The following is a 10,849-nucleotide window of genomic DNA, read 5'->3' on the forward strand; positions in this document are numbered from 1 at the left end:
ACGATTATTCGAAACTGATAATCTTAAAGTACCGTAATCCGGGGTAACTATGATCATTCTTGTGGATATTTCTTAAAAATTTCATTTGATAATGCATATGTTGCAAATTTTATCTATATTTTATATTTTTGATCGTGGGGTTCCTAGGGTTAACAGTGCTGAAAAATAGCTCTTTTCGATACTGTATCTTTTGTTAGAAAAAGTAGGCCGTCATATTAATCATAATGTTGATGAAAAGTAGGGTGGTATGCAACGGAAAAGCAGAAAAACTTAAATCATTATATTTTTATGTTTTCACCGATATTCTACACCAGAATTTTCTGGAAGGTTACACCACAAACGAAGACCTCGTGAGAGAAATGTAAGGTTCATTTATTTTCGATAATAACGTGATTCCAGGTGTGCGTGCGGTTAAGTACAAAAAATGATGCAATACATCTAGCCTACATATTCCTACATTCATTGGTGAGTGACGATTTTGTGTACCAACAAAAATGAATCACCAAGCTGTTGTCTGTGTACATCTGTATATTGAACATATGTTGGAAGAATATTCCCAAAAAAAAAAAAAAATGATTGGAGTTATCAGACGTGAACACAAAAAAAAACTTTTATATTTTTATCTTTTTTTAGGTACAATCAGGGCTTTTGTAACATTATTTTTTCTCGCGATCATCATAAAAATGGATGATGAAACGAAATTAATTACCCGTTTTCCCTCCGTGCCTCCAGTGCCCATCCGGCTTTTATAGCCAGCGGAATATTAAACGACTTCCATCAGTTCAGATAATGACTCAGTGGAGTCAAGAGGGCCGTCCCGAGCTCTGCAGTGATATTTAAGCGCGCAAAACTAATCCAAAAAGAATTTCGCACCCACCAAAGAAAAGCAAACACCCCGCGAGAGTGCGCAAACAGCGAAGAGATGGATTTCACCTTTTGGGGCGTGATGGCCGCCGCGGCCATCGGCATTGGTCTAATCTATCGCTACATGACCCGGAACTATTTCTACTTTGCGGACAAACCGATACCGTTTTTGGAGCCGGTGTTCGCCATCGGCAATCTGGGACCGCTGTTGATGAAGAAACGCGACATTTTCGAGCACTTTCGATGGCTGTACAATCGCTTCCCGAACGATAAGTGAGTAACCGATTATTATGGGACTGATGCGGGGAAGGTTGATAAGTAGATAGAGGGAGTGATAACATTTAATATCAATTCTTAATTATGAAGCTCGAGTAGAACATGGATCAATAAGCAATATAGATTCGTCAATATAAATTATGGTTTGATTATAAATTTGTATGAACAATTTTCAGTAGGGGAAAAGCACTAATTTTCGACCTATAAGAATTCTGTGCCAATTTTCGGATTTTCGAACAAAGTAGGCCAAAATCGTATGGATGGGTCGAAAATTAGTGTTGGGTCGAAAATTGGTGCTTTTCCCCTACGACCTCTTTGAATTTTTCTCATAATTTTTGTAACATTTCTCTGTCTATCTTTCAGAATATTTGGCATGTTCAGCATGTCGGACCCGGTGTTCATGATTCGTGATCCGGCCATGCTCAAACGAATCGCCGTCAAGGATTTCGACCACTTTGCGGACCACTCCGGACTGGGCGGCGATACCGAGCTGGACAACCCGCACATGTTGGTGCTGAACACACTGGTGGCGTTGCGTGGCAACAAGTGGCGCGACATGCGAGCGACGCTCAGCCCGGCCTTTACCGGGAGCAAAATGCGGCAAATGTTTGCTTTGATCGCCGAGTGCGGACAGCGGATGGTGGAGTTCTACAAGGGAGCAGAAGAAGGTTCTCGCATTGAGGTGGAGGCGAAGGAGATGTTCTCACGATTTACCAACGACGTCATAGCGACGACGGCTTTCGGCATCGAGGTGGACTCCTTCAGACAGCCGGAAAATGAGATATTCTCGCTGGGCAAAGCAGTGATGCAGCCAAGCGGATTGCTGAATACGCTGAAAGGAATCGGCTACGTATTATTCCCGAAATTGATGGTTAAGATGAATGTGGATTTCCTCAGCAAGAAGGATGATCAGTTCTTCCGAGGGACGATCCAGGAAACGATGCGTATTCGACAGGAGAAGAGCATTTTCCGACCGGATATGATTGAATTGCTTATTCAAGCCAAGAAGGGCAACCTGAAGCACTCTGCTGATAAGCAATCGGAAGTAGAAGCCTTTTCCGCCGCAGAAGAGTCCCAAGTAGGTCGACGAAGTCATGATCGCACCTGGACCGACGATGAGCTGATCGCTCAGGCGTTGATCTTCTTCTCGGCTGGGTTCGAAACGGTGTCGACGACCTTGTCGTTCGTCGCGTACGAACTTGCACGGAACGACGACGTTCAGTCCCGTTTGTACGAGGAAATCCTGGAAACGAATCGTTCCCTCGACGGGAAGATTTTGTCCTACGAAGCTCTCCAAGCAATGCCTTACATGGACATGGTGGTGTCCGAGACGATGCGGTTGTGGCCGATTGGAACGATCGTCGATCGCTTGTGCGTTAAGGACTACGTTTACGACGACGGCCAGGGATGTCGCTTCACGATCGAGAAGGGCCGATCGGTGATGGGGAGCGTGATCGGGATGCATCACGATCCGAAGTACTACCCACAGCCGGAAAAATTCGACCCGGAGCGTTTCAGCGCTGAGAACCGAAGGAATATTAATCCGGATACGTATCTGCCGTTTGGAATTGGTCCGAGGAATTGTATTGGTAAGATGTCACCAGGTTCGATTTTATTAAAAGAATGTAATTCAAATTGAATTGATTTTTCTTCAGGATCTCGTTTTGCGCTGATGGAGATGAAAGCGGTTGTGTACTATCTGCTGCTGAATTTCAGCTTCGACGTGACGGAGAAAACACAAATTCCCCTCAAAATGCAAAAGTCTCCTTCGCGATTCGTGTCGGAGAAGGGAATTTGGATTGCATTGAAGCCAAGGGTGACGGTGGTTTAAGTCATAGACCACGACAATTATTTGTAGACTCTTGAATTTGTATTATATGATAATATAAATATATTTTTTTACCAAATTGATTTTAAACAAATTATTATGAAAGAAATATATCATAATGAAATAAGGCGGGTTCCTACATTGTAGTACGATCATTTCGTAATCTTAAACTGGTTAACTTTTGGTTAACTTAAATTGGTGCCCTCGTGAGCCAACGAGCTAAACAGTTTACAAAAAAAGTATTACTTCATATCTCGAATACTTTTTCAAAAGGACGTATGTCATTTTCACTATTGTTCAGATAATTGGGCTTGAATATATTCCATCTCATTTCAATTCCTATTTAAAATGTTGACAAGTTGATTTAATGCTTTTACGTTTATAATATGTCATTTATGAATAATTTTAATCACACAAATAAAATATTCCAATATTTGCAAAGTATATTAGATTTTTTTAATAACATATATTTTACCACGATTTGGCACCACAAAAGAGATGCGTCATTTTCATAAGTCACACTGTGAGTCAGTGCGTGACTTTCGTCAAAGCGTTACGCTACGTTACCACTTTGTTTTTGACATTCGTCAAAGTGTTACGTCTTCTGCAAAATATAAACATGCACGGAGACGGAATTCAACTCAATTTTGGGTTGTTTCAACGCAATTCCGTAGTTGAGCCCAATAACTCAATTTTGGCTAAATTTCCAAGGTCCCCACTAGGTAGTTTGGCTTTAATTCCATTAGAAAAGTATACTCAATTTTGGGTTGATTTAACGCAAAATTGAGTTCTTTCGACCCAATCATAAGAAAAGTTGCATTTACCCAAATTTGGCTTATTGGGCCAAAGTACCCCCATTGGGTAGATGCAGCTCTCTCTATTTTTGACAACATTCGTGTGGGAGAAAGAGAAAACCGAGAGATTTTGGGTTGAAACTATATACTTAATTTTGGGTAAAGTAAACTCAAAAATTAGGTAAAAATATTTCTCCGTGTGACTTACGACAAATCTGGCATCAAACAAAAAAGCTTTGTTTGTCCCTGTGTTTATACACAAAATCGCAGAGTGAAAGGATGCAAAGTTGTTTTGAATGTGTGTTTTCACATTGAGGAGAGGTGAGTAGTTTCAAATTTCTATCGTACGTCAGGTGCTCAATATTATTTTTATTATCATTTCAACAGTGTAAAAAATCAGTCCCGCGTATGCGAACAAGAATGTGATAGAAGCTTCGCCTCCTTTTTAAGGAATTGATTTGGGTGTGGCAAAGAAACCGACCCGAATATCAGGCTGTGTACCCCACAACCCGCATCAAAATTCCAGCTGCTGTAGATCTTCATCTTTTGGATATTTGGCAAAGGTCAGCCCTGCTCCAGATCAGACTAGCGTCGAACCCATTCCCGTGAATCTGCGCCCATATTCTAATGAAGAACTTTCGGAGAAAAAGTGCTGCATCAACATTCAACCGGTGGGATCGAATACCAGAGCATTCGCACTGTGGCGGTTTACATTAGGAACATTCTCCATCCAATCAAAGCCACACCAGTAAGCCGACATCATCACATCGTAAAAGGTAGAAATTTGTTTTCAGTACTCAGCGCCAAATCACTTTAGGTTTTGGTTAATGACAAGAAGAGTAGCAGCTTGCGCACTACCTGCAAATACTGAATATAATATTCACACAATTCCTTTTTTTTACAAGGTGGAAATCTGCAACTAGATTCCTGACAAGATAACAAGGAAGTTTGGGAATACCGCATCACCAATGACCCCTTAAAACCAGCCTATGCACTGTATGTGGTGTTCAGAATTCACTGTCATTACCTTTGCCATCAGACCATTTTCTCCCCGGTACCACCTTACCGTATTTCTTCGAGTAGGGGTCATGCAGGTAGCAGAAGTAGCTTAGGCAAACTGCTTCTCCTAACCGACTCAATCATTATTACAGGGCACTAGCCACAACGGGCGCTGCAATTTCAAGTGCATTTTAACACTCGGCATCCGCACACATCCTCTGAATTATAATGACGCGATACGTTTGGATAATTTCATTTATGTTCGTCATGCTTCAATATTTTTCGTTTGAGTTATCACTCTATCTGAAAGCTATGTTACTAGAACTCAAAAAAAAAAACGAAATATAAATATCGCGTAAAAAACAAAATGACGAATGTCGAATCAGAGAAATTTTCCTTTACTATGTCAGTTTCGTCGTTTTCATAGGAACGTATGTATGCTATTAGTTAGCTTGATTGATTCTTCAATTTACTACCAAAGGACGTATCGATAATAATTTCCCGAAACACAAATAGCAATGTTTCGTCGTTTTGAAATAACTATTTTAAAAGTATAAATATTCGATTATGATTAAATTTATTAAAATAGTAGTATTGTTGCATGTCTTACTATTGCACGTAGTACAGAATCAAATTTTGTACATTTTTAGACCTACGTCCTTTTGAAAAAGTCTTCGAGATATGATGTTTCATAATTCTCTTAAAATTTAGTGGTATCTTATAGAGCAGGGCTTCTTGAATCGCGGGCCAAATTCTAGAAACAATATTATGCGCTAGGCCAATCTTTTTTGAACGCAAAAAATCCATGTATTTTGTTTAGTTGAATAAAATAAAAGAGATAAAAAATTCTTTTGGAAAATTTGCAAATAGATATTCTGCTTTTGGTATGATCTTGCCGGAAATTAAATGAGAATTGTGATCATACTGCTCAAGATTATTGTCAGAATCGAGTCAAGGATTCCTTTCAAAGTTTTGCCATTCGCCCTAAGGGAATGATTTCTAGGATTTTAAAGAAAAAAAACTGTAAAATCGTAGTAAGGATTCTGTAAAATTTTGCTCTACTTTTGCTCTACTTTTCCCTATGTTTTCCACTAGATTTGTGAATGATACGTGTATAAACTACAGTTAACTCTCCCTTACTCGATATTCTGTATCTCGATATCGAGTTAGATAACAATAGTAAAAGTTGGTTCTCATGGCTAACTCGATGTTCCCTTGGATCGCAGTTGCAATGGTTTTGTGTTCTGTAACTCGATACCTCCCTAACTCGATGGTCCCTTCAATATTGAGTTAGGGAGAGTTGACTGTATATAAAATTCATGCTCAAGAGCCTGCAATAATCCTCCTTTAGACTCAGTGAGATTGTGTTTGGCCTTAAACTTCTTGTCAAAAACATTTGTTCGAATTTGTTATACATTTATTTTTGTTCATCTATTAGGGAAACAAATGAAGAAGAATAAAGTGAAAGAATTGTGCAAATCGGTTGTCCCGATCTCTAGCCATTTCGTGACATACAACCACCATTCCATTTTTGGATTTTTTCAAGTTGAGTGTAGTACACGACACTGAAGACGGCCACCATGAATCACACCATCACGGCTGAGCTGTCAACGAACGAAAGTAAACCAACACTAAGCATATAGTTCCGCTATCATTACGTTTAGGCGTTTACTGTTGAGGTCGAAATACGCTGCCCATACTCGCATAACAGTCCCATTTGATTTTTCGCCACTTTTGAGTTAGCTTCATGAATAGTATTAATTTTTAGTGTACTTTCTAAAATAAAACTCCAAATTGTATCTTTGTATGAACAAAATGTGAAAAAAATACCAAACCATGTGCGTCCCATATTGAAAGTACCCGCAAAACAGTCCCATTTTATTATTATGAAGAAATTCGGCTAAACCTATTCCTGTGATGATTTCTGAAAGCTTGCATTGCAAATTATTTCCTTATAGAAACAATTGAACAAATACAACTCAACTATAATTAAGAAAAACTCTTATTTTTTTGAAAAAAGGTTTTACCATAACAACTTCTTCTGTTCTTCGATTAATACTAACACCACATCAGGCTAGCTGCCTGTAAACTAAAATAAATCAAAATAGTTTTCCTTAGGCTATTCTACTGCTCCATTCACACTCTTCCTGCGGCCAATCATGATCAGAATCTCCGGCAGGCTAAAGTCCAACAGCGAGAAGTGAGAAGCTTGTTTGGCCGCCACAAGATTACGCACATCGTCGTTAGCATCGTCGCCAGTGTTAACATGGTCAAACTAAGTGTTTGCAGCACCAAATGCCGATAAATAGGAAAGCTACTGACACCCATCAGGATTATCTATATCTTGAGAACCATCAAGTTGACTAAAACATGTTCTATTCACCTCTCTTTAATAGTTTTCAAATCCTTCACGTGTCATGTGCTGTGATTTCAGCAAGCCTTCCATATGGCCGACCGCAACGGTTAATTTGAATTCAGGAAATCTTCACCATTTTCTCAATTAATCACCACTGTACAGCTTAAGAACTTCAAGGGGCATTATTACTATTGAAAGATAGTTGATAACTGAAAGCTGCAAAAAAGTACATTGCAATCGATCGTAAACTCGAACAACAATGTGTCAAGGTGCACGATAACAAAGTAAGCGAATCCCCAGTAATGAGACTGGTATGCGGGTATTCAAACGTTTAGCAAGATAAATACTCGGATAACGAGTCCCATCTGTAATAACCCTAATTTGGATAGGATAAAACAACCAGTTTTACTAAATTTGAATTATTTACGGTTTTTGCACATTGCAATGATAGTATATTGAGCAATGCCACCGGCATTTACTACTTCCAGCAGCAGAAGAAAGAAAAAGCAGGGTTTTATGTTTAAAAGCGTTTTTCTCGACATCGTAATTTTCCTAATGGGACTGTATTGCGAGTATGGGCAGTACGCGTATCTGTCAAAAGATACAAACTACAGTGGAATTAAATGGTATAGTACTAAATTCGGTTTTTCATCTACTTATCTAGAGGAATTTCATTTATTTAGTTTGGTCCCGGCAAACTGCGTCTTGCCATCAATTGAAAAAAAATGTTGAAAAATACATGCAATTTCCTATGCAAAAATACACATTAGTTTTATCCCGTTTTTACGAATTTTCCAAAGGGTTTCTTAAACTTTTTCTACGCACGAACACGTTGGAACCCTGAGGAGTTTTTCCAGGAATTCTATCAAAGTAACTCCGAGAGTTCTGTTTGATATATCGACCTTGACGCTTGCTCCTGCGGGAGTGAGTGACGAGGGCAGGATCAAACATGTCGCGCGTCGGTCGAGTAGTGAAATGGAAAAGCGCCGCGGATCGTTAGTAGTGTTTGACCGAGTCGCTTGCTCTTGCGTGGGCGAGTGATGAACACTTGTTCGGGGTGATGACTCCCAGATCTTTACCTTATCCCACTAACCCAATATCCTTTCATTGACAACTGTGGAGATGCAGAGGTATACTCGGTCTCTAGTAACAACGGTTGTCTAACTAACATTCTTTCCCTTTCCCGATGACCGTAAGGACGTGGCCGGCGCCGTTATTGACATTTAAAATTTGAGCTCTCGATTTGTGCACATTGAAGAATGGTATGCTAATCCCAAGCCCCATTCATAAATTCCCTGTGCAACTTCGATTGTTCTGGTCAATCACGGAGTAGCAACTACAAATTGTACGGTCATCTATGCTCATGCTCATGCTCATTCTATCAAAGTAACTCCGATGTGTCTAACCGAATTTCCACCAGAAATTCCTCCAAGGACTTCCATCTGGAATTCCTCCAGGCATTTCTCAGGCGATTTCCTTCAGGAATTCCTCAGGGGATTGTCTTCAAAAGTCCCTCTGGAATTTCCTCCAGAGATTTCCACCAAGAACTCCTCCGGGGATTTTCTCCAAGAATTCTTCAGGGGGTTTCCAATAGCAATTCCTCTGGGGATCTCGTCCAGGACTTCATTAAAGATTATCTCCAAAAATTCCTTCGGAAATTTTTTCAGAAGATTTATTCGGTATTTCTCCGGGAATTTTCACCTGGAATTTCTGATGAAAAGTCTGATTGAGAATTCAACCTTTGTTCAAGGTTCGTGTCTAACGGTGGAACCCAATTCACGCGTGCGCTACAATTAGGGCGAATATAATATAATATAATATAGTTTGTTGGCATCTTTCCACCACAGAATGCAAAACTGCTTCACGGACTAGCGTCCTGAAGTGAAAAAAAGCTAAGAAATTTGCATCTTGTCACCTTTAGTCGCAGAAGAGAAATCGATCATATGACTGACGCCCTTATTGCATACGCTTAAATTGAGGAATAATCCGATAGATGACGCTATTCGTGTGCTCTTCTGTATTCAAATCACATAAAAAGGGAAACCTCAAATTATGAGCCAACAATATTAAAATTTAAAGGTGACGCAAGTGACTTGAAGGAAAATTTTCAAGCAATGAAAAATGATCTTCAGTGAAGTCTTTATATCTTTGTTATGTTCCAACAAACTTTGAAGCTTTTAGCATCATTCTCTTCAAAATTAAGTTTATCAAAAGTTTATAGAATACCAAATTTGTCTAAAATCAAAACTAGTCTTAGTTGAAAGTAGTATTCTCTAAATTTTTCCTCTATTTACCAAAAAAAAATCATTTTGGTTTGACCATAACTTCATGAATACTCATCCGATTCCAGATCATTTACATGGAGTATTTCAAATTAATTGATTAAGAGATCAATTAAGACCAGTAGCTCCAAATTAAGGCCATTTAAAAATTCGAGGTTCGTTTCGGGCTTTTAAGGGTTAAGGACAAATCCTGATTGTTCGGAAGGTTAGGATCTATGAAAAAGTTATTCGGAACAATATGAGCTACCGAGAGATGAATCGCTGCATACGAAATTCAAGCACCAGGCGAATCTAGTATATCTCAGAATGCTCATGCATGAGACAGATGCACTATGGGGAAAGTGGTGCTCAAAAATCGAAAAATTGACATGCTTCGTACACGGAGAAAAACGATTTCCAAAATTCCAGCCCTCTGATGATGATGACTTCAGTAAAGTTGTATAGTTGATCAAAATCGAAAATTATGATATTCTGATATCAGGCGGCGTTTGTGAGCATTCTAAAACTGACATATAACAGGAGTGTCTGGTGACTTAGATTGATGATGATGATGATTTTTAATTATTGTTATCTAACAAATTTAAAAAGCGATGTCCTCGACAATGTTATTGTTTCGCTCGGAGGTTGTGAGATTTTTCAGTGAGGTGAATATCGTTATGATCTAATACATGTAGATTTCTTTTTGAATGGGTTACAATCCTTTATGAATATTTTTTCGGAAATGCGATAAAAATATTCGAAATTTTTGTTTTGCTCACGTTTTTCGCATGATATTCATCATATCACCAACAGCTGTTCATTTTACCCACATAGTGCAGGTAAAATGAACATTTGCATCGTGTTTTGCTAGTGATAAAATATGTGTAAATTTAGCTACTTTAGTCTGAATTCGTGTTGCTGCTATAGATAACATCCCTGTTTTGATGTTGTGCGATAGAACTGTATAATTTCCCCATTTTTCTATGAGAAACAAGATAATATCCTTAAGGTGTTCATTTTACCATCCTATCTATAATCCATATGATCATCATCGTTATAATCAATTATGTGACTAATTTGAAACTACCATAGTCTTAATATTAACAAGTATCCAATATTCTTCCTTACTCAACTGTAAACTGTTCGAAGCACGACCCACATGTACAACACACCTGTTCATCCTATCGAATAATTGCATGCTAAATAATCACGGAGTTCCCGAAATTGTTGGAGGTACATATCATCAACATACCGCCAACCTTTGGCACTAACATACCTACTTAATCTGCCGAATCCATTTCACAAGACACGCGTCATTTACACAAGAGTTGATTTATCTCCAATCCCGCTGGAAAAACGCGCCCCCGTCAGGTTAATCTTGCGCGCGCACTCACACATAAACATTTCACCGTGAACGAAAGAGAATCGCCCATGGCCCATGGCTTGCTTGGTTCAATCCACCCAAGCTATA

At 39.0% G+C, this 10,849-nt stretch overlaps 1 protein-coding gene across 1 annotated transcript; it reads left to right on the forward strand.

The window, feature by feature from the left end:
• Positions 1-768: 768 nt before the first annotated feature.
• LOC5579926 (cytochrome P450 9e2) lies at positions 769-3,051 on the forward strand. Its single transcript, XM_021850266.1, has 3 exons — positions 769-1,137; positions 1,504-2,729; positions 2,796-3,051. The coding sequence occupies exons 1-3, from the start codon at positions 923-925 to the stop codon at positions 2,969-2,971; spliced, it is 1,617 nt and encodes a 538-aa protein (XP_021705958.1). The 5' UTR covers positions 769-922; the 3' UTR covers positions 2,972-3,051.
• Positions 3,052-10,849: the final 7,798 nt, after the last annotated feature.

Source organism: Aedes aegypti, chromosome 3 (assembly GCF_002204515.2).
Source record: "Aedes aegypti strain LVP_AGWG chromosome 3, AaegL5.0 Primary Assembly, whole genome shotgun sequence".
Lineage (NCBI taxonomy): Eukaryota > Metazoa > Arthropoda > Insecta > Diptera > Culicidae > Aedes > Aedes aegypti.